At 50.4% G+C, this 24,696-nt stretch overlaps 1 protein-coding gene across 2 annotated transcripts in view; it reads left to right on the top strand.

Annotated features, from left to right (window-relative positions):
• NBEA (neurobeachin) overlaps positions 1 to 24,696 on the top strand; it is a 377,725-nt gene that overhangs the window by 322,720 nt on the left and 30,309 nt on the right. For both annotated transcript variants that reach the window (XM_090258648.1, XM_090258647.1), the window contains exons 44-47: positions 3,338 to 3,450; positions 12,376 to 12,516; positions 17,730 to 17,849; positions 24,022 to 24,174. In XM_090258648.1, the coding sequence (XP_090114774.1) occupies positions 3,338 to 3,450; positions 12,376 to 12,516; positions 17,730 to 17,849; positions 24,022 to 24,174 (527 nt within the window). The remainder of the gene's footprint in view (positions 1 to 3,337; positions 3,451 to 12,375; positions 12,517 to 17,729; positions 17,850 to 24,021; positions 24,175 to 24,696) is intronic.

Raw genomic sequence — 24,696 nt, 5'->3', positions numbered from 1 at the left:
CGCGTGTGGGGGTCCCTGGGGGCCCGCGCGCACACGGTTCCGATTCTCCTTGCCCCGCCAAATACTCCCTGAGGGCGTGACTGTCAGAACTTCATAAATGCCTCACTTAGGACTGTGGTGTGATGGATTTCACTCTTTTGAAATACATGGGTTGTTCTTAAGTTTCCAAGAACATTTGCGTCAATGAATGTCAGTGATGCTCCGAGTCTGACTCCCAGCGCCGCTCCGCCCTCGCATTCGTGGGGTCGGCCGGGCTCCCGTTCCCTGTGCTCGGAAGGGACCCCCGAAGCCTCGCCTTTTCCCTTCTTAGTTAACCCTATGAACAAGATGTGAAAGTCTGACATCCTTGCATTAAAAAAAAAATAGCGGACGGATTGCTGAAGTAGCTTCGTGCACGTGATCCCGTTGGGTGCGAGGCTGCTGGTTCTCTTCGGGGTTTCGGGCTGTTTTCCGTGCGGTCGCTCACGAACGCAGCACCGCCCGCCGCCTGCCTCCTCCTCCTGGTTAGCATTTTCCCCTCCTTTCCTCCGTGATGTGCGAGTCCTCCCTGGTTAATTATGTATATATTTAGCTACTGCATGTGCTGGGCTTGTTATTGTCGTCTAATTAGATGTAACTTGAGCTGCTGGCTTCTAGAAAAATCATTAAAAATTCCGTCCTAATGACCTAGCGATGACAAGGCGTCTGTAAAGCGCGGGGACGCAGACAAGCGGAGGAACCCCGCTCCTAAAGGGCGTTAATCCAGGCGCTCAGTCGTCTAATTAAACAATATTTTGCTGTCATTAACATTTTCACCGAGGAACTGCAGTTCTAATTTCTTTGTCAGCTGTCTCTAGATCGCTTTACCTTCACAACTGAAGTGCCATATGAAAACATTAAATTGGATGGTTTAATTAAAAAGTTTTTTTTTCTTTTTTTTTTTTTTAGTGAAGAAACATATCCAGTGTTTCTGAGATCTCATTTACTGCACTTCACTTTTATTGTTGGAGATTAGTGTCACGGGCTTGCGATATTTAATATTCATCATGCAAGATAAATCCTTATGAGCATAGTTCGTAAAAAAAAAAAAAAATTACACTTACTACTGCTGGAAAAGGAAAGAACCTTACCAATCACAATGCAAGGTTATTTATTACATTTCAATTATTCTAAAAAAAAAAATTAAAAGGCACCAATGGATAAATGAGTTCCCAGAAGTGCCAGAACCTGACAGGTATTACTGTGGAAATACTCCACTTTTTTGGTTAACTTAGTGAACAGTAATTTTTTTTTTTTTAATTTCACAAAGGTGTTCAGTAAAATAATTAAAGCAATAAGACTAAGTTGTGGCTGAAACTCGGAAGTGCGTGACCCCGAAGTACCGTGGAGTCGTTCTTTTCATCTGTGCTTTTCCGATAGAGTGTGTCGCAAGGCTTTGATGGGGAAACTTATTTAATGTGACTAAGTACATTTATTTGTAAAGCTTATTGTGTGTATTAGAATTTAAAAGGTGCTATAAGCCTTAGTGATGTCAAAGTTGCTAAACTCTCCTTAGCATTTATTTTGAACAGAACTTGCAAATACGGTAAGTCTGGGAGAGCTTTGTATTTTTTCCAAAAATACCATATATCCTCTCCCTTATTAGCAAATCATTTCTGTTAAAAGGCCACTGTCTTCAAATATGGTCTCCATTTTTATGCTCTTTGTATTTATATGATACATTTACACATGGAGTCCGTGTAATTTGGCTTCTTATCTATTTTGACAGTTTTCCCCTTAGTATATGTTAAAAACCTCCATCAGAAAACTTAAAAATAATTATGGCACCTAACTTTCAGTTATTAGATTATTTATCTAAGTAATATATGTAATATATTATAAGTAATACATGTTATATAAATAGTACCACCATTATTCTATGAAAATATACTTACATACCAGGAGACCTATTTTTCATGAAATCTACAGATTATTAAGTAGAGCGATGGTCCAGAAAGTGGCGGGGCACTACATATGCCGAGGGCCCAGTGCGAACCCCGAAACTGCTCTGCGTGGCCAGTGTGGGCTCTCTGTGCGCAGACACGTATGAAAGGCGCTGAGACCAGTCAGGTGTCCTAGGGCGCCGTACACACGAGCTGTCGTCGGTGATCAGTTTAAACTCTGCGTGTTTTACGTTCTGTATTTTCCAGTGACACTGTTTTAGCAGCACATTCTCCATGAACACACGACTGTCACAGATTTCCAGATTCCTGTGTAGTGTCCTTATCGGTGTGGTTCTTCACAGCAGACGGCAGCGCAGGGCAGGACGCCGCTGGCCGAGCGGGGTGTCTGCAGACGCTGCCTCTGTGAACATGAGTGTTCACGGTGCCATCCCCTGTCACCTCCGCATCTCTGCCTGCGCGCCGTCCCCTCCCCCCAGAGACCGTCCTGTCATTTCCCTTCTGTCCTTGGCTCATGCTTGTGCATCTTTTCAAATTTGCCTCGTTTTTATCACACGTGTATTTATTCCTTCAACAGACGTTTGCTGGGTAAAGAGGGTGTGCCAGTACACAGAAATCTAAACACACACACGGGGGTGCAGGGCGGGACCCCAGCCCCTACGTTCGCGAGTGTGCGGGCCCGTGGAGAGGCAGGCACGTGGGCAGGGGTGAGCGGGAGCTTGCCTGCCGGGCGACGTGGTGGGAGCCCCGCTCAGCTCCCTCCCGGAGAGGCAGCGGGAGCAGCGCTCTGCCTTCTCTCCATGGCCTGCGTGCCTGCGTGTCTTCGGCGCCGGATCTGTACCTCTGCATCGATTCTTGATACAAGCTCAGTCGAGTGTTCTCTATACTGGCAGCGCCCTTCCCAGACACGCACTCATATAGCAGAAGACCCTCACGGAGCCTGCAGGGCACGGGCCCACAGGTGGCCTCCTGCACCACTCCCGGGGTCCCCAGCCGAGAAGGCTCTGCTTCCGAGGCGGCGATGCCATCTGCATCGTGGTCGGCAGCAGAGAGATGGAGCCAGGAGGCACCCACCCCCCCAGCTCAGCTCCTGCCGATGGGTGCCCGGCCCCTGGCCAGAGGGGCTGCTGAGAGAGGGCGTGCCACCCAGGACAGAGAGAACTTGGTGATGATAAACAACAGCCTCTACACAGCTTCTGTTGCAGAAAAGTCATTGTAGTCACCTGTTAATTTTTATGGAGTGGATGCACTTGGAACGCATTGTTACGAGCGCTTCTGACTAAACAAAGACGTAGTTCAATGAGCAGAAGAGCGACTTTTCCCTGAAACTCAGTAGACGTCTTACCTATGACAAGAACAGGAATAATCTCACAATCAGTGGGTGTATACAGAGTATCACTTCTCTTTTTCTTTTCTAGGACGGACGTATAATGATCTGAACCAATACCCCGTGTTTCCCTGGGTCTTAACAAACTACGAATCAGAGGAATTGGACTTGACTCTCCCAGGAAACTTCAGGGATCTATCAAAGGTAACTTCCCAGCATACGGAAGTCAGTTTTCTTCACAAGGGCTGTATTCTAAAAACATTTCTACCCAAGTGTATCTACTCAATGGATGCTTGTCAGAAAGCAAAGCTGGTTGTCTTCCTTTGTGGTCCGCACCTAACTCGCACCAATTCTCAGCCTAGGAATCGAGCTACAAGGAGGTAACTGGTACTTGTCCTGGCGAAACGAGGTGGGCCTTTAAGAAAGAGCAGGTGTAGGGCGAGGCTGGTCAGGTGTCCTGGGTCCTAAACACCCAGGTAAGGAGCCTGAAGTCAGTTCAAAATATACCAGCAAATAATTCCTGTGATGTGTTTCTGCGGTGATAAGACATGTTGTCTTGGCCGTCACACACACGCGCACGTGCGCACACACACACGCACGCACATACACACATACACACGCACAAGCACACGCACACTCTGCAGGGGGGCTTCACTGTGTGAAGAAGTCAGGCACAGCAGGTGGTCGAGACGGTGCTAAGCTCTGGCCTCCCCCTGGGGAGGAGAACCACACACCGTGGGGGTGAGAACGAAAAGCGAACTGGGGGGCAGCTGGCCTCCTTCGTCCAGAGGATGCTTACGCGGAATACTGGCCTCTCAGAAATACAGAGAGGAGCTGGGCACGAAGCCCAGAAGCTTCTCTACGAGGCCGATCCGAGCACCAGCCCTGGTGTTGGTGCTTCGGCCCCAGTGAGCCTCCCCACGCTGACACGGGCTTTCTCTGCTCAGTCGCCGCGGCTGCCAGGTTACCAGGCACATGTGGGCGTTTGCTTTGGGTGGGAGGAGGGGGAGGCGCCCGTGGACGAGGCAGCCCGACCCCACGCACCAGGGCGACCGGCACGGCCTACGACACTTGCCCCCGCAGGTGGTTTCCGCTCCGCCCAGCTTCTCTGTACCCCGCTTCCCGGGACCCTGCCTCTTAGCCCCAGCTCCCCGTGGTATCAGGACAACAATAATGCTGTCCCCCCAGATAGCCGTGGGGATCGAGTGATGTGCGCGTTCAAAGGCAGTAACGCTGTGCTCGGCACGTAGAGGCACCTCGTGAGCATGAGCTGTTGTTACTGCCACGCACGGACTATTTCTTAGTTTTGAAGCCTGCCTGCTAATGGTTACGTGTTCTTGCCTGTTACCCACCCACGAGTTCTTTCATCTTATGGTAACTCTTTTGATCAAATCTTAGTTGCTAGCTCGTTGTTAATTTAGTTATGATGTTATGGTCCTAAACTGTCCTAAGACATCAGCTGGCCAGCCTCTTACTGGGGTCACGAGGTGGTAAAAAGCAATGCTAGCAACTGACTTCCAGTATGGCTGCAAATGCAGTGATTTTTCCAAGGTAACTGAACTGAACAAAAATCTTCCCCCAGTTACCGTGTGCGGATAACTGGTCAGACTCGGGTGGACAGACACGTGGTGATTACAGGGCCTTTTCTCCAGGAACAAGCCCAGTGACCTAGTTCCAGGTTACCAGAACAAAGCCGTTCTCCGCAAAGCTAGCTAGGAAGGCGCTAGGTTCGATGGCAGGGACGGCATGCAGGCGCGGGATGGGGCGCCAGCGGGGCCGTCTGTGTGCACCCCAGTTCCGCCCTCCGCCTGTGTAACGGGGACAAGGCACTAGGGCTGCCGCGAGGGTGAGACGGCTCGTGGGCGCACGGGACTCAGCGCAGAGCCGGGCAGACAGTTAACACGGTCGCCGGCGTGAAGATCATCTTAGTGCATCAGCTGCTCTGAGATGCTGGACTCAAACGTTCTCGAACCCTGTCCTAGCCAGAGGCACCGTGGCCTTCACTGTGATCGACGTGCACTACAGGAGATCCGTGGCAAAACGCAGGTTTTTAGTCTGTGTGGGTCACGTGAGATAAAGTCAATCAGGAAGTCACTGTTTCTATAGTAACTAGAACATATAACCTGTTCTCAGGTCTTTAAAGCTCGTGTTTCACTGTTTTCCTTCCGGCACGACTTCCCTCTGGGACTGGCGTGAGCTCCCCTGATTGTCTGTAGTGTTAAGCAGGTAGAAGCGGTGAGCAGACCGAGCCTAAATACACGGGGCAGCGGGGACAGGTATGGAGTCTCCATGTGGTGAGCATGTGACCCCACAAGCTCTTCTGTAGACAGCATTTCTCCCCATTCTGCAGCGTTCCATGCTTTAGCGACCTGTTCTTTGTGTTCTGTCAGACCAACACAATAGGAAAATGTTAGTAATTTATTATATGTTAATAAATTACTCACATTGTCCCCATGCCTCATTGAATTTCTTAATAGGAACTTCTTACAAATGGGCTAGAAACCCAAGACTGTCCTGTGGAAAACTCATTAATAAACAAGGGTTTAATGTATGAAAATACATCATATTATATGCCTAATGAGAAAATGACATTTGAAGTATAATAATGTAATTGGAAGGAAGAATTACTCAAAATGCAATATGTTTGCAGTGAAGATATGGCCTCTAAGAAGCACGTGCAGTTCTTGTTGTTATAATTAGTGCTACAAATGAACATTTTAATAGAGTTTGTTACTTTTTAAAAGATCACGGAAGAATTGGAACATTTGGATGATGTCACTAACCAGGCACATTCTAAAGATCTCTAACAACAAAAGAAGCTGTTCCTACACAAAGATGGGGATCTAAGTAATAATCCCTAGCAGTCCTTAACTCTAGGATTTGTTTCTGCAAACAACAAATGATGTTATATTCTTTACTGCATAGAAAAAATTAAGATCCTATGAAATGAACAATCCTAAGAAGAAATCGGAAATTCTTTTCCTTCTTTATACCCAACATAACACTGGTTTCATGAACTTCTGTGCCGTGTCAAAGCCTCAACTTTCAGGGGCTGCTGCTTCTACGTTGCTTCTAATTTTATGTTCATAGCTTTATGTTCATTTTCGTAACTTCTCCTACAGATTGCTTGAGTCTCAGCAAACTGGGATCACTGTCTGTTGAGGAGGGAGCTGTCTCTTGAGTAAGCCTGGATGGCTTCATGTAAGAGGGGTGCGTAAGGGTTTTAAACAGCTAGGTACTCCTTGTTATATTTCTTCCCATATCTAATCTAGGTCCATAATTCAACTTGCAAATACCTGCCTTGCCTACTTCCCAAAAACCATTCTGGCAATATTGACAGAGCAGTGGTTGCCCATTTCACGTTTAAGCAGCAATGAATATGTACCAAAGGCACATTGGAAAAATAACCTGATGTTTCCTTCACTATGAGGAACAGAATAAATAAAAAGACTCCCTGTGCACCAGACCTGCTCGTGCTGGGCTCTGATGGCTGGGACGGGACGTGATCGGGCCCAAGGCAGCTCCCTCACTCCCGCCGGGCCTGTAGCAGAACCCTTCCGCGTCCCCATCCTGGCTGCTGGGAAGGTTAATTCTGGAACCCTCGAACCTTTCCAGCCTTCTTTGTATCACGTTAGAAGTGAGAGTTGGGGAAACGGGGGAGGCAGTGACTGGAACGCGGGCCGATGCAGGCTTCGTTCCGACGTGGCTCTGACCGGCTTCCCGAGCCCTTTGACCTCGTCCCTCTTCTTTAAAAGGACACCCGTGGTTTATGGAGCAGGGCTGTTGGAAGAACGAAATGCACTAAAGGTAGGTAGGACACCCAGCATCACACCGGACACACAGGTGGCCGCGAAGCCAGGCTCCGTCTTTGTCAGCTGAGGGTCCCCTGTCCTCGGCGTCACTTAAAAAATCCAGTAAGAGTAGATTTGATTTAATTTTGCTCTAATAAAATAAAAAGCAACACTTTTAATAAATATAAAATTGTTTTGTGTAAAACATGTTTTTATCTCTTTAAATTGTCAAATTATCAAAATCCTAAACATCGAAATGCTGAAGTTAAGTATTTATTAAAACCTGAGATGCACATTAGATCGAGATATTTTACTATTATTTATAATAGTCCTACCCTTTGCCCAGGAGCGCGAGAGCCCTTTATCAGTGAGATCTCGTGGATGCCCTCATTGGATTAGACTTCACAGGTTCAAGTTTTATTTATTATGCGTGCAGGTCAGCGGCTACGATTTTGTTGCTGCTGCTTGACATGACAGACAGCGAGTGAATTGATTTATCTTCTCAATATTTATACAGCGCGGCGGCCTTGTGCTAAAGCCTCTTAAAACAGTGCTTCAGGTACGAACAGCCGTCACGCAAACCTCACTCCGGCCCCGGCGCACACGGGCTTCCTCGGGAGGCCCGGCCTCTGCTCCCCAAACTGAGAGCAGCGCGCCCCGCTCCCCCACCCCACGCTCTGTGAGCAGTGACACGGCCCGTCACAGCCCAGGGCTGCCGACACCGACGCGCGCGCAGGCATCGCGTGGAAAAATATAGTTTGTTACCACGGGAGTTGTTGACTGACAGGTGATGATAAGCATAACCGTCTCCCCAAATTATTATGCTACTTAAACAGAGGTGATGACGCCCAGAGGCTTTGAAACGTGGCCGTGGAAACGGATGCACTGACGGGGGAACATTCTTCAGCGTCCGCCCTGGGTGCTGCTGGGTGTCTGGGCCGCGCGGGAGGGAGTTCCCACTGTCACCCGGGGGCGGGGGCGCGCCCCACTCGGCAACGTGGTGCAGGCTGCTACCGCTATTTTAGCTTATTTTCAGCTTAAGGCGGCTGTATCTAAAAGGAAATGGATTTTATTTACCATGTAATCTATGTAATGCTGGAGTTTTAAGAGCAGAACATGAAGAATGGGCAAAACTACTGAGTGTATTAGTAGCAGACTGCGACGCTATAAAACGTTAGAAGACCGACGCTGAGCGCTGTGAAACCTAATAATTATCGACAGCCTCGTGAGCAAAGAACCGCCAGTGTCCTTCTGACTTCAGGTTACAAGTAACCGAAAATCCCCTGAAAACTGGATCTAGTGTAAAATACAGTCTGTGTTGGTCTGTGTAACCGAGACGTTCCGAGGCAGGTGGTTCAGGGGACATGGGTCCCCGGACGCTGCGACTCAGGTGCTTCCCCCACTGGCATCACGCGCACACGGGCCTCCCTCCCTGGGTAACATCAGGGACGCCCTACGGCCCCACTGGAGAGAGGGGCCGCGCCTTTCCCAGGGAGTTCCAGCCCAGCTTCCCCGGGATAACTCGAATCACGTGCCCGTCTCTGCACATGTCTTGGTAGCCATGTGACCAGAACAGGCTGGTCACGTGCCCAGCAGGGGGGTCAGGTGATGCAGTGCGCCCACCTGTGTGAACCGGGTGGGCCCACTGCGGGGCGGGAGGGGGAGTCACGTGTGCTGAACAGAACAGGCGCCCACGACGCTGGATGAGCAGTTACTGTTTTTCCTCCACACACTGGGAATTTGCACCTGCTAGGTTCCTGTTCTTATTCATGCAGGAATTATTAGTAGTACTTTAATTGGATCTCTGATGTCTCCTTGCACACCTTTTTTTATTCTTAAAAATTGTAACCTATGTTAATGGCACTGACCATGCCTCAGACCCATCTATGTTTGCTTTGGGTTTATTGCACCCAGACTTCCGTGTTCTCTAGAAGTCCTTTTCGTACCCCGGAAAGTTCCATCTACCCAATAATAATTCAGTTTAAACATTGCTGTTGCTCATCGTGTGTATTATTTAATTTAGGTGCCTGTCCCATAAAAACAACTGGATAAAACGTGTGAGGTTTTATAACACGGAAGTATGTTGACAGATTCAAGTGCAGAAAGGGAGAGGAAACAGAAAATGAGATCAAATGAAACCTGGCGCCCAGACAGGTGCACCACGAGGGTTAGAACCAGGAGTTTCCCAACTCCGTTCCAAGGACACTTGCTCTATTGCATGTTAACGGTTATGAAAAAGAGATGAGGCTCTAAGATTGATAGAACACTGAACAAAATTAAACAATTCTACTAATAACTTTTCTCAGAGCCTTTAATAATGCCAGCCTCCCTGAGCATCTGTCAGGATTTTTGTTCCATATAATAACATCACATTTTTTCACGAAGTTTTTGTGCGATACTTAAGGCTGAGACAGATTCCTCTCTTTAATATTCAAAAAGGAGAAATTGAGTAATAAAATCCTCAACGTCATTTATTCAATTATTTTAAGTCTTTCATGCAGGTACAATAATGTTACATATATGACATTCTCCTAATTTTGTATTGAAAAGAATGCTTTTATAAGCTATGTAGACTTTATAGCAGCTTATTTTTAATTTTTTCACTTTTATTGGCATTATTTTCTGTTATCTGTTACAGTGTCCACTTGTAGCGTATAAACTCACACGGACAGAATAATAATGATAAGCCTAACAGTGAGATCTAAACTCTCAATTAAACCTTTTCCTACCGAACCACCTAGAAAGCACAGAGGTGGCCGTGTGCAAATGTCTCCTGTCTGAGGATAAAAGAAAACTGGTAATTATGATAAAAACTGAAGAGGATTGCAAAATAAGTTGATAAACTTCATTAAGGGCAGCCTTACTTTTTTACAAGAATTCTTACCTTACTCGTTTTCTAAATTCCAATAGTACTGGCATTGTGTTATTTGCTCAAATTTTAAAAGGCTACCAAATGTCCACGCAGGTGAGGATTTATGGACGGTAAGCAGGCAGGTGGAAAACAGGCAGGCAAGAAAAACTGTCGCCTGCAGGGAAACTCTCCTTTCCCACAGACACTTAGCAGCATTTTTCCTTGGAATGATTTACTGCTTCTTGATTATTAACAGCAAAATCATAAGTACAAACCAAACTGTTTGCGTTTTGCTTTAAGAACTTAGTCAGGTCGCCCAGTTGGTTGGAGCGCCGTCCCCACACCCCAAGGTGGCGGGTTCCATCCCCGGGCAGGGCACGTACAGGAATCAGCGAATGACTACGTGCGTCAGCGGGACCACGGACGGATCTCCCTCCCTCCCTCCCTCCTTCCCACCCCCCTGCCCCCCTCTCTCTCTCCCCCTTCCTCTCTCTGAAATCAATAAAAAAAAATGTTGAGTTGCTAACGAAGGCACACACAGACTTCAACAGTGTGCAGCTGCTCCCTGCAAAGTATTATTGTGTGAAACACAACAATGAGAGACTTTGATGAAACTCGAGTAAAATAAAAAGCATAAATATTTACTTTATCCCTTTCCAGTAGTTGAGGCGAAAGCGGGGGAGGATTAGGGGGAGGACCGTGTTCCTTTTTCGAGAATGTCCTGTGAGGTCTGGCAGGACAAACAGTATCAGCTGAGGCCCGTCCGCACGGGCTGTGCAGACCCGTGGTACCTACGGAAGGCCCACTGGCGTGTTCGGGGCAGGAGAGCGTGACAGCCGTGGGAAATGCCTTGGAAGCGTGTGCTTATCATAGTGAGTTAGGGCGGCAGGTACCTGCGCAACGAGGCACGTATGAAACATAGAGGCCATTTTAAATGAAAAACTTACTGTTTCTGTGACTAAATTAGAACAGAACTCACATTTATTCCGCTGTAGTAATCACCTCATTACCAAAAAAGTAATTATTTATTTCTCTTCAACATTAATATTTTATGTGACATTTAATGAAATTACATTGTTTTTTTTTTGTTTTTTTTACATCTGAGTAAAAAGATTTAAGGGATACCAGTGAGATTTAACACATTGAAATTTGATCCTTAGAACATTAAAAAATGTATTTAAACCAAAGTTTTTAATAAGTAAGTTATTAAATTGTTTAGTCTTTGTTAAGTGATAATTAACTTAAAGAAAAATGGACATAAATTACAGATAATTTTTAAATTCAGAACAAAAACCCTTGCAAATAAGAATTTATTATGGAAATTCTAAGAGACTGTTTTTAACTGCTGACAACACTAGTGTTTGGATTATTCCCCACGGACCAGAAGAAAAGCCTACAAGCAATTTATAAGTGAATCTTTCTCTCCTGTGTGACATTGTTTGTTCCATGGAAACACTAATTTTCTACCACTTCTCTTGTTAAAATGAAGCCTTGGGGGGAACTTCATACTTATCTAGTAATATTAAAATTTGAAATAAAGGCGTTAGACATTACACTTGGTATTCATCTTTTGTTTTCTCTGTATTTTTAGAGTATGCAACCTAAAATAAAATACTGTAGCTCTTAGCTGTTGTAAGCATGGACTCCGTATCCCATTAAACCAAAGTCAGACAAAAACTTAAGCTAAGGCAATTTGCTGTTGGAAATCATGAGGACTACAGGCTCGAAATTCTTACTGATCAGGCGTGTTAAGAAATTTGAGACAAATGATCTAATTAGCACGTGCTTTGCTGAAAGAACAATATATATGGGATCCTGAGAACTGTGCCGTGTGCTCCGGCGTCGGGGTTAATGTGGTCACGGGTCTGCGGTGGTACTGATAGCCAAGGTCTCCGTGGCCTTGGCAAAACGCTTCCCGGGGAATGTGGGTTGTCTGAGTGATTTCCGTCAGCCTTAGGTTTGCAGTTTAACTTAATAAAAAGGGTCGAGGCTCCTTCCGCAAGTAGCAGGATGGGACTAACATTCCAGCAATCCTTACAAGGTTCCATGTGGGTGACGTCTCTCTCACGCTGGGTGACAGGCTAGGACAGGGTTTCCTCTCACAGGGCCCGCCGCTCCACTTTGTCCTTGGATTTCCTGCGGTCAGGCTGAATGTTCGGTGTGGTGCCCACGTAGGCAGCAAAGTAACGTGGGAAACACTGGCTTTGTTCCAACGGTCTGCACTGGGTCACCTCTGCTAACCCACTTCAGTGAAGCCCGCGGTAAAAGCTATGACCCTGTGGGCATCAGTAACCTGCGGGAGCGATTTCTAGCAAGCGGAATGATGTGTCTTTAATATCAAAATTAAAGTTGGTCAAAATAGGGAGTCGTCTATTTTTGTTCTGTGGTCGCAGTGAATCGGCAGTAAGTGGTGTCAGGGTGAGAAGTTATTAAGTAGAGCGTCTGATAAAACCGCATTAAACAACGCCTCCTCCTCTCGTTTTCTAGCCCATCGGCGCCCTGAACCCCAAGAGGGCCGTGTTCTACGCGGACCGCTACGAGGCGTGGGAGGACGACCAGAGCCCGCCCTCGCACTACAGCACGCACTACTCCACGGCCACCGCCACCTTGGCCTGGCTCGTCCGCATTGTGAGTGTCGTCGCGGCGTCGCGGCCCGCCCGGGTCCTCAGAGCCCTGCAGACGTAAATTAAGGGAAAATCAGACCGACCTGTTAGTTATCGGAAACAGATTAGAGACCGATGAAACGCGGGCTTTCACATCCGAATCCTTGTTTTTTGGAATGAGGTGTCTCGTGTGCACAGTGGGGTCAGGAAGATCGATTGTTACGATCGTCTTAAACCTGCAGCAGTTGCAGAGGGAGCGGGGCTCCGGGCGCGGACTGCGTCTCTGGTCGCCACCGCGCCCTCTCCCCCGGATTGTCACGGGCCGACTGTCCCCTGGCTGTCTCGGCCTTCCTGCGTGAGCAGCCTATTTTAAAAAGGTTGTCCACGTTTTGAAGATTTCTTTTCATCCCTTTCTCAGTCTACTAATATAGAAACATAGTCACGTCTCTGCGCTCACTCGCGTCTCCTTCCCGCCCCCGCCCCGTGGTCACCCCCACTTCTCCCTCCGCGCTAGGTCACGTCCATGCGCTAACTGCAGGGCGGGCCGCTCTGCGCTGTGGGGGCTTGTCTGTGGCCTCCTCACCCTCTGGGGCCCGGCTGATGGGGGAGCCGCACTCACCCCCCTTGGCCCAGCTCTCACGGAGGTCAGAAGCGGGGGCCGGAGCTCCCGTCCCCCACTGAGGGGCCTGCAGCCATGGGCGCCACCATCGCTCACTGAGACCCCCGAGACCAGCTCCCTCGTGGCTCCTGCAACGGCGGCCCCTCCTGGTTTCCCTCGCCCCGTCCCGCTGCCTCACCCTCGGCCCTCTTTCGCTCCAGGCTTCTGGCCTCCAGGGTTTGACAAACGCCCAGAGAAAAGGTGTCAGGAAAGCTGAAGTCTTGTTTGCTGTTCAGGGTTCACTCTGGAACCCGAGAAAAACCACGCCCACGAGATACGCTTTTTCAGAAGCGCGGCCTGTTTGACTTCGTTGGGTCAGTGCGCGCGGGACCCCGAGAGCCGCTAAAGAAGGGGGATTTCGGGGCGCGTTTGAGCCAGAGAGGCTCCGCTTCGGGGGCTTTGTCACGTCAGCTCATGTGCCGTCCAGGACGGTCACTGCTGTGCCAAGCCGGTGCCATGGGCGAGCAGGACACCTCGCTCAGGTTCCGGGCGATGAAAAACAAGGCCGTGAGCCATTCCCGAAAAAGGACATCATCAGGGGGAGTGTTCTGAGAACTAAACAAGAATTCTCTCAGATACATGAGATCGTGTTTTGAAATCTTTAGGTGAAGTGATATTCAGTCGGTTTTTGTAATCGAATTAGCCTGATAGCAGATTTGTAAGACTTCAGTGCAGGTCCATACACATGCTTATTTTCAGCAGCTCGATTTCAGTGTATGCGCTGCTTTTCCTGATCAGCTAAATCATACTTTAGCCTAATGGAGTACAAATCTGGACTCGTGCAAGGGCGTGGCAGGAACACTGGGCAGGTGAAACTCATTTTAATAAATATATCTGTTAGCCAGATGTACCCAGAATGTTGTAATTTCAATAGGTAACCAAAAAAAAATCCACTTTTTTGGTTGTTTGAGATTGGAGTTTATTTTGTATTCACAGCGTGTTCAGTTCTAACCAGCTCTCCTGCAAGCCCTCGGTGGTCACACGTGGCTGGTGGTGTGTTTATGTGAACACGGATGCATACGGACGATGTATAATTACTCAGGGGAGGGGGACGGTTCCTAACCAGGAGAGGGGTGTAGCAGGTGCGTAGATTAGTCAGTAGAGACTTAGAGGTTCTAAGATACGTCTGGGTTCTTACAGAAGCAATTGGAGCAAACAAAACTTCCAAGTTGAACCAAGTACAGTGGAACTCATGGTTCCTGCGTTACCCAGAGTGTGGTCTTGGACTTGGTCGGGTGTGAAACAGGAAGAGCTGCACCTGCTGTTAAGGACAATAGTGAGGACTGGGTTGCCTGAGCCAATACAGTGCCCAGCGCAGAACGTGCCCGGGAACTCTTAGCTCCTGTCCGTTTAGTGTGGACGTTGTTATACCAATTCAAAATCGACATCTTTTCTTATGCAATAGTTACATTGTATAAGTTATATCCCAATAGTTATATCCCAAGTACTACCCAGAACCTGTGGGCGGGTTTTGTTTCAAATGGAATAAACAGAAGGCAAAGAAGACAAGTACAAGGGGAGGAACTGAAGGAAAGATTCTTACGTGATGACTGAGCAGAAGTCGTGTAAGACAGGAGAAGAAACCAGCTGGCTAGAGAAGGTAGCAGGAACAGCGTAAGTCTGCTCAGGAAGGAAAGGGTTAGCCTGCACCCATGGGAATTGTTCGTGTCCTGGCGTGGAACCACAGGCTACAGTACGACTCAGTAGGACAGGCAATACCATTGCAAGACACTGGAAGAGGTTTGGAAGATAGGATGTGACCTTGGGGCAGATACAGGAGGAGAAGGAAGTCCGCCACCAGCCATTTATATGACAGGACCTGACCTCAAGTTCTTAAAGCCCAACAGCAGCCAGTATTTTAATTTCAGAAGTGTCTGTTTAATACACAGCAGTCCCTCTCTACATCGCGGTTCACTTATCGCGGCCTCACTGCATCGCAGGATTTTTTAAATATTATATTTAATTATTTATCGCGGGTTATTTGCTATATCATGGGATTTTGCAGTACTGTATGTGTATGTTGTTAAAGTTACGTAGGTTTAAGAGTGCAGAATAAATGTAAGGTTCCTGCTTTGCGGGGGGGTCTAGACCATAATACCCGCGATAAGTGAGGGAACACTGTATTCATTTGTACATGTGATTTCCCAAGCCAAAAGCTTTTCTGGTATAATAACAAAGTGTCTGATATGGTGAGGTACACATAGAAAATGGTTCAATCAGCACGTGTTACGTGAAGAAGAAAAAAAGTTCCTTAACTTAGTGTAGCATTTGGCCCTCTGTGTTAGTCACGCATGAGCCGAGTGGACAAGTAAGGTCTCACACTGTGTCCCAGAGGTAACAGGGAAGCACTTGGGACGGGCAGGCCCGTGGTGATCGGAGCGTGAAAAAGCAAGGCCCACTTACAGACAAAGAGGTTACCAATTTCTCCTGGTACGCAGCCAGCACAGCGGCTGCTGCTGGCCTTCCGGAATAACGGGAATCGGAGGTCGGTAATGGAGCATGGCTCCCCAAAGCAGCGGTTAATCAGATCTTTTTAAAAGCTACCGAAAACAAAGGAACGTGGAATTCTTTAGAATTCTCTGCTTTGGATGCCACCAGATTCATGAACTTCATGGCTAGAAATAAAAAATAGTTCCTCGCGTTGTGGTTCCTCTTCCCTGAGCCCATCTGTGCTGCTCCTGGCAGGTCTTTGTGAAGGGCTAGAACCAGGAAGGGTCCTTTAGGTTCGGGTAGCGCTCGGCCTCTCGTGGCCGGTGAGAAGTAAGGCTCTGCGGGCGTGAATGAGTCTCCGTCCACCTCTGTTTAGAAATCACTGAGGTTAGTCTGGTCCCTGTAGACAAATCTCTGTCTACGATGAAAAGAGAGAATAAAATAAAGTCGGCATCCCAGGATAATGAAGTCGGTTCTGAACATACGACTTTTTAGTCCAACTAAGGTGGTTAAGAACTGGCGAGAAAGAAGGTGTCCTACTCCTCTGCAGCCACACTGCCCACCTTCCACCAGCGTCTTGTCCGTTGAGGGGGTTCAGCAAACGGTTATGAAACTGACTTGGAACTGGGTGCCAGGGACTCGGACATGGGCGAGCCCTGCGGCACGAAGAGTCTCGTGGGGCCCTCTGGGGCTGAGCGCAGCAGTGACCACGTGACAAAGTGCACGAAGCTGGTTGTCATTCAGAAACCCTGTGTCGGGCGCGACACTTCAGGCTTTCGCGGTATCATCTGGTCTTGTTTCGTCCCCATATTATGCCGGGCACTGTCGTTCCAAACTCCCGTAGGGGAAGGAGCGGGGCTCCCGCTGCTACTCGGTTCAGTGACCGGCCTAAGAGAGGGGGATGCCCCACCAGGATACCCACGGAGGTCTGCCGCTTCGCATTTGATTTCAGTCACTGCTCCTGGAGTGTGTCTTTCCCCACTTCAGCCTAATTTCGTGGTAGGCTATACGCCTTCGCTACCTTATGCTTAACAGTGAGTTAAAACTGCACAAAGCAAATTAATTAAGTGAAAGGGATCTCATAATTTTTCCCTCACAACGGCGGTGGGCTTCCGGGGGCGTGGGAGGGAAACCCAAGGTGGACGCTCCCTGCTGAGCTCCCCAGCGCCGCGGGCAGGGTCGGGGCACCCCATGGAGGGTCGGAGCGCCCCATGGAGGGTCAGAGCACCACGCGCAGGGTCGGAGCGCCCCGTGGAGGGTCGGAGCGCCCCGTGGAGGGTCGGAGCACCACGCGCAGGGTCGGAGCGCCCCATGGAGGGTCGGAGCACCACGCGCAGGGTTGGGGCGCCCCATGGAGGATCGGGGCGCCATGCGCAGGGTCGGAGCGCCCCATGGAGGGTCGGAGCACCACGCGCAGGGTTGGGGCGCCCCATGGAGGATCGGGGCGCCATGTGCAGGGTCGGAGCGCCCCATGGAGGGTCGGAGCGCCCCATGGAGGGTCAGAGCACCACGCGCAGGGTCGGAGCGCCCCGTGGAGGGTCGGAGCGCCCCGTGGAGGGTCGGAGCACCACGCGCAGGGTCGGAGCGCCCCATGGAGGGTCGGAGCACCACGCGCAGGGTTGGGGCGCCCCATGGAGGATCGGGGCGCCATGCGCAGGGTCGGAGCGCCCCATGGAGGGTCGGAGCACCACGCGCAGGGTTGGGGCGCCCCATGGAGGATCGGGGCGCCATGTGCAGGGTCGGAGCGCCCCATGGAGGGTCGGGGCGCCATGCGCAGGGTTGGGGCACCCCGTGGGGGGTCGGAGCACAGCACAAAGGATCAGGGCGCCGCGGGACTCTGGCTCAGCTCTGAGAAGTAAAACCTGCGCTGCCTAGGGACAGCAGGACAGACCCCCTTACCCTGCAGGCACACAGCGCTGCAGCCCTCATTTCAGAGTCAGGACCGAGGCCCAAGGAGCGCATGCCCCGCCCAGGCTACAGAGTGACAGGTGACAGCCCCAAAGGCCGCCCAGCACCTCCTAGGCCACCCCTCCCTCTGGGAAGCGCACGCTCTCCGCCTCGGGAGGGCTGCAGAGAAAGTCTTGGTCCACGAGGGCCTCAGCCCACTCCGTTCAGAAGGGTCACCGTGTCCTCTCTTCCTTCCCGCCCAGGAGCCGTTCACAACCTTCTTCCTCAATGCAAATGACGGCAAGTTTGACCACCCCGGTCGGACCTTCTCCTCCGTGGCCAGGTCCTGGAGAACGAGCCAGAGAGACACTTCTGATGTCAAGGTGGGCTCTTTTATCGGTTGATATCAACTTGCTTTCCAAATACCTTCACATTTCAATTTTTTAAATTCACGTGGGTGCATAAGGCGTTGTATACCCCAGCTTGGTTACACCGTGTTTAACGGTATGTGTTACCTCTAACCCTGGAGGGCTCTAAAGGAAATGATCTCCAGCAACACAGATTCTGTCGTATCGCTCCGTTAGGCGCTTTCATTGTTTCAAAAAAATGGCCATCGAATTTAGATCGAATTGTCAGGAGAGGGAAAGAAAAGCCCATAAATTGACCCTCCTGCTGCTAACTCAATATTTGGCCCGTTCCATAAAACACAGCGGGAATTGGATTTGACCTTAATGTGTCATATGGTGATGGCGCGCCCGGCTTTGGCTTCACGTAGCCTGGGGCAATTAATAAAGCATTAATGACAAGCCCCATTTAAAACGGAGGCTCTTCCGTACAGCCCCAGCTTTCCCCGAGTGTGCCTGGGGACCCCCGCCCCCGCCCCGCCGCGGTGCCCCTTAGATTACACCAGCACACACCCTGCCCAGGACCAGCGGGGGGTGGGCGGCCGCGCGGTGGGCATCGCCTGCCTGCTGGCCCCACATTTCCTTCCCGATGATAAAGCTGCGGCTCAGGTTTGGACACCGGTATGTCTGTTTCAGATTTTAAGCCCTTTCCCTTCGAGGCAGATTTTTCCCGTCACTGCCCTCGTGCTGCTGGATATAAAAATGCGACCGTGTCTTTCTGCTTAGGGTCTTAGTCCCGCAGGAGGCAGCGAATTCGGGTCAAAATGGCCATTTTCCTGCTGACGCCTGTCTGGTGCGAGCATGTTAGGAAGGCCGAAGGAGAGGGGCGGGAGGAGCTGCTGCCGGGGGCTTTTTGAAAGGAAGACAAAGGGGATGGGTCCAAGGAGTGGGGAGCATATCTCCGCATTTCATTAATGAGTATTAACTTATACCCACAACACAGTCACATTTGGAAATAAAATAATCTATCCTGCACCCCTACTATGTTAAGCTCCTAAGGCCCACGCTGTCCTCTGAGCAGACATAACTTCACGGAGAAATTAAACCCCCAAAATCATCATTTAAACTGCATTATGACCAGTGAGAGCAGGAAGGGAGTCCGTTTCTTACATAATAACATTTTGAGAATTAACAGGAAATGGAGAGTCCATAGGATTCTAGAATTTACAGTGTTCATAAAAAACAGTCAATAAATATTTTATATGTGAATTAAACATTTTAACTTCTGTGTTAAAGCTTCCTCTCCCATGTAAGATTATGTATACCTGAACTCAGAGCTGGACCCACATTATATCCAACAGTTTAAAGTGAAAATGCCTGCTCACTGTTATTGGATATCCTCAAAAAAAAAAAAAAAGGAAACTCGGCCTTGGCTTTTGAACTTCATTCAGAAATTTGCCTTCCCAGGCGCACACGTGCATCAGACTAACATGTGCGTGGAGATCACTTTGTTTTGGGCTTTACTTCCCATCCTGGGCACTTTTCTGATGCTTTGGATCAGTCGCCACCTACCTGTCCCGGCTGCATGCCGGCCTCTGAGGACCCAGGCCCCGCCCAGGCCCCTCCAGGCCCCGCCCAGGCCCCTCCAGGCCCCGCCCTCTGAAACTGCCGGGGGAGCCCTCGGATGGGCTGAAGCGTCTCAGAAACATTTACCTTCTGTCACCAGTTGGGATCTTTTGGTTCCTGGCGTGACAGCATCAAGGACAAAGACCCACGGGGCTAATCTGGGAGGTTTTTCCGTTTTTACTCTCAGGTAGCCCTACTCGGAGCAAACAGGGACCGCCGCCTGCCCCCCAAGGTCCCTAGTTCCCGGGAGGCCCATCCCCCCGCGCCCCCCAGACGTCGCACAAAGCTCGGGGTCGCAGCTCCCCCTCGCAGCCCAAGCCTCTCACGTTTGGTGGGACGGGGCTGGGAGGTCTCCCCGCGTGGCCCCTTCCCTTCGCAGCGGCTCGTCCGCACGCCCTGGTCGTCTCTGGAAGCACAAAAGCTGCAGAGTCAGTCACCCCCGTGGGCGTCGCGATGAGCCTGGTATGCGTGTCGAGGACAGTTTCCGTGGACGGGACCGGGGCCCACAGGCTCTCCGCGCTGTTCATCTGGAAGGACGTTCCCAGGCCAGGACCCCCAAAGGCGGCAGGTCACTGGGCACGGCAGGGTGGGGGCGCCCCCCCAGCGCTGTCGCAAGCAGCGTGGCCGCGGCTAGGCCGGCGAGGAAAACGGGGCGTCTTCGCTTGGGCTCGCGCTTCGTCCGACGGTGCGCGCTCCTCGCGCGTTCACCGGCCTGTACACTTACTCGCGGGGTTTGCCCACTTCCGGTCCGGCGGTGGGGTGTCCCTTTCCTGTCGACTTGGAAAAAGCCTTTGAAATTGCAGAAAGCGGCCCGGCCCGCGCGCGCTCAGTCTCCGGCTTTGCCGCGTGGCTGTGTCTCCGCGCGTTTCCGTGGGCGGAGGGTGTGTGCGCGCTCAGGCGGGTCGGCCTTGCCCTCTGTGACGTCACAGTTCGGGGTTCCTCCCAAGGGAATGCTAGAAGTTTCTTGGTCACCGTGGTGCTGCCTCGGGGCTTTCTAAGTTCACATGAGTGCTGATTGCAGTGTGCGGTGTTTTTGCCCCTAAAATAATACCGGACTTCGCAGGGAAGAAGGCGTTACCAAGGGCGATATAATAGTTTTGCTAACAGTTGCTCAAACTGAGGCCCTCGGTTTTTTATCCCCGAGCTTTAAAACTCGAGCACGTGGTATCATCGCAAAGCCGTGTGTTCCCACGTCTGAAGAAAACCGCCTCTGCCATGTCCGCTAACTTCAATAATCGCCGAGGAGGGAACCGCAATAGAGTAGATGGCTTTATTCTGTCTGTCTGTTAACGTCCACCCCCTGGCTGGTTTGGCTCAGTGGTTTGGCTCAGTGGATTGAGCGTCGGCCTGCGAGCTAAGTGTCGCTGGTTCGATCTTCCAGTCAGGGCACATCAGAGAAGGAAAACTCTGACTCCAAAAAACCTCCGCTGCCTTGCGGCATACCTCTTCAGGGGAAAGGCTAAGGGAGTAAACCCCGACAGAAAATCCGGAGCCGGAGTCCCTAAGGCGGTTTGACGTTGTAGTCAACACCGGCAACTCCTGCGGCGCACCTGAAGCCAAGCTGTATTGACTCCGTCTTTCCCTTGGACCCCTCAGCTGCGAAGAGAGGGGGGGTCTGCTGCATGGGCAACAGCAGACCCTCCATATCACCCTGCCCAGGCTCTGTAGCTTCAGCTTCACTGGAGAGGACACTCCAGCGTCATCGCAAGATGTCGATTCAACACGGGAGGAGACAGATACCGTGTCACTCCCGAGTCGGACTGCACAGCCATTCTCGGCGGTGCAGATAGACACTTAAGAAGCTACACCATCGTCTCTCGAGTCGGACGGCTGCCGACGACGAACTGTTAACGTCCGCCTCTCCCCGCGCTCAGGGGCAGGGAAGGGGTGTGGGCTGGCCCGGGGACCTGCCGCAGTTTTATTTCTCTCCTTCGCGAGGTCCTTAGACTAATTTTCCTTAATGCCTTCAGAGTTGTTCTATTACTTTTGAATAGCCATCTAGGTGTCAGGAAAGGGAGCTGCCACCCAGTGCCATTAAGGTGACATAGTGTAAATTAATACAGTTAATGGAGGTGCTCACCAGTGACTCACTGACCCGTTAGGAGCATGTGCAGAATTAGCGAAGGCCAGAGCATCAATCTTTGGGGAAAAAGGAAGGAAAGAGACCGCAGTTTTGAAACCTGGCAGTGAATTATATTAGAAACGCGAAAACGTCTGGGTTGGTTTTGATTTCACTGGGAAGCCGTAAACGGTGTACTCGCTCAGCAAAATATATTAAACTGGAATGTCAGATCCGAGGCAGTAGGTATACAATTGTGACAGTGTTAATGGTGGCCCTCTATCATTCTAAGACGTACTTTCAAGTCCAATTTCTCAGCAGCTTGAACTTGTCATAAGCTTGTAAATTAGAAATTGTTGGAGGATATTTTCTTCGTATTGATGAAACGCATATAATACTATTAACCATCCCGAGGGGTTTTAGTATAGCTGTTAAAATAAACCAGAAATCACATTTATAGATACAAAATGCCTGTTATAATATTCATCTTGCCATTTCTTTAATAACGCTTGGTGTCTTTCTGCCCCATTTTTCATTTGGGGAATTGTAAACCACTTTGACTCTTTCCTGAAAGGGAAGCTGATTAGCAGAAACCTCTCCGTGGGCAGCGGGGAAGTGGAGGAGCGGTCATTCCAGGCGGGCAGGCCGGTGACTGCCCGGAGCCCCTCTGTAGGAGCGCGCGTCCCGGGTGCAGTGGGAGAACCCGCCCTGGCCTGGCCGAGGGATTCCCAGCAGCCTTCAAATGCACGTCGTCCCTGGTTCTTTGGCACAGTCTTCAGACAGTCGTGTGAGGAGTTGTCATTGGCTCTGTCCTCTAACGGAGGTCCCAGGTGTGGAGCCACGTGGCAGGAGAGGAGGACGGGGACGCAGGAACCAGCCCTGAGGCTGCTGAGGCTGATCCGTGGCTTTGGCTGCGTCGCCCCGGTCACTGTGACAAGCTGGAGGCGCTGACCAGTCAGGGCACTGCTAATCAGGCGTCGCTGGGTGAAAAACCTGCCCAGACTTCACTCCCTGTCCGTGTGTCCCTGCGCCTCCGGAGCTGCCGCCCGACGCTGGGGCTCAGAGGGGGCGTGGGTCCCAGTAAGTCCTGCTCCGACCTCTGTGAAGAGCAGCGCCCGGGCCCCCGCGGCCCCCGCCTTCCCCAGGCACCCTCCCCGCCGGTCTGCACAGCCGGGGGTTACGGGGACTTCTCTGCCCAGCCCTGGAACCCGGGCCGGGGGCCTGGTGTGGGGCTGGGGCCCCTCGCGCTTCAGGGGAAACCTCCGTAGCCCAGATATTCCCCCCAAGTTTAAGTCACCGCACAGGGGTGTGGGGCCAGCCCGCTCTGCGTCTCTCCTCTCCTGCCAAGCTCGGTATGGCTTCTGCTCGTGTCCTTGGTTAGGGGACATCTGTTCAGCTAGACTTGGAGTGGCTCTGAGTGACGGGTGTGCAGGTTCGTTACAGTCTTGACGTGGCCGTGGGAGGAGGCGGCCACGCAGCTCAGCTGCCCCACCCTCTCAACCGGAAGCCCCAAGAGAAGGCGTTTGTGCTGCTCTTTGGGGCTGAAGAACCCAATTTTCCCGAAGACCTCAGTGTCTGATAGTATCACTGGAGAAGACGACAGAGAGGTTTGATTACGTTGCACAATAAATGCCCTTATGCTTCTCACGGTATATCTTAAAGTTACTTAAACTCTCCCCTTTTTTATTTGAAAAGACCACTGCTCTTGTCTGGTTAGATGGCGTACGCTACAGCTCCGGTGGTCTTCTGTTCTCGTTTGCCTCAGCCGCTTTATAAAAAAGAACAAGTAAGGACTTTTAGGGTCATAAGATCAGTCCATTTCCACATCAGATTTATTCTGAAGTGGACATAAAACGCGTGTTAAACTTTGTTCATCACCCACGTTTGCCGTGAACCCAGTTCCTTAGACACAGGTGATACCAGCTGTCTTTGCGTCCAGGTTAGTAAGAACTTGGCGTTCAGGTAACGCGCATTAAAGCTTTAAAGCTCATTATCTCGTCGTGTATTACTTCTTCACTGTTTATTCGTGGGCATAAAAATTATTTGTTTTGCCAAATCAAAAAGTAAAACTTAATCTTTTTATAGAAATTATGAGTTGTAATTGCCAGTGTGGTCAGAAAAACAAGTACAAGATTTTACATGATCTTTAACCAGTACTGGCGACAACATTTTTTGAATTTGGGTATTCCATTAATAATAGTCAGAAAAGTTTGCTGAACAGCATGGATGTAGCTTTATATATTTGTTTTGTAATGTTGTGAACTATTACGGATTCTATAACTCATTTCTCTTAACTAATTCATGGAAAGACTAAAAACCTGATAAAGATAAATTATCCAGCACATTATTTAAGAAGAATGTGTGTCTTCTCTTCCTAGATTCTTATCTAAAGAAAACTAATAATAGAATGAAGTAATGAAATGTTACACTTAAGTAAATTCCTCAGTTCCATTTAGCAAGTTATACATTAACGGTTTCACCTCACCGACGCCCCGTGGCTCACTGTGCGCCTTTCTGTCCGGCCAGGAGCTGATTCCGGAGTTCTATTACCTGCCAGAGATGTTCGTGAACAGCAACGGGTACAGCCTGGGGGTCCGAGAAGACGAAGTCGTGGTCAATGATGTCGACCTCCCCCCGTGGGCCAAAAAGCCGGAGGACTTCGTGCGGATCAACAGGATGGTGAGGGTCCCCTCGGTGCCGGCACGGGGGGCACCGTGGCCCCGCCGTTGTGGGTTGCGCCTCCATGTTCACAGATGGTGGTCTGACATCGCTAAGGGCCAGTGAGACGTTTAGGAGAAGAGGGGAAGCGCTCTGCTGGGGTCCCGTGGCGCGCTCTTCGCTGCGGGGTGGGCTCTCCTCCCACAGGGGCCCACGAGGAGGCGGTAGCTGAGTTATGCCCCCCCCAGGAGAAGGCACTCCGAGGAGCACCTCCGACTAATACACTCAGCAGGGCTTCAGCCTGAACTCCCGCTCCTTCCTTTTCCCTCCAGACTCAGTCTGCACGCTTTTTCCCTCCTGAGTGATTCCGAGCAAACTGATCTAACCGAGCGCGTCTCTGAGTGTGGAAAACGACTAGCGTGCGATGGTCAGCGTGTGGTGTGGCCTCCTGACTTCAGGGAAGGCCCCGCCAGTAAACGGCCTCATGGAAAGTGTCGTTACTTTTTGAGCCTGCATGGCAGCTGCCTGGCTGTTAAGTAAAGG

Source organism: Furipterus horrens, unplaced genomic scaffold (assembly GCF_987537825.1).
Source record: "Furipterus horrens unplaced genomic scaffold, mFurHor1.1.pri manual_scaffold_12, whole genome shotgun sequence".
NCBI lineage: Eukaryota > Metazoa > Chordata > Mammalia > Chiroptera > Furipteridae > Furipterus > Furipterus horrens.
This window is presented reverse-complemented; position numbering and strand designations above follow the sequence as displayed.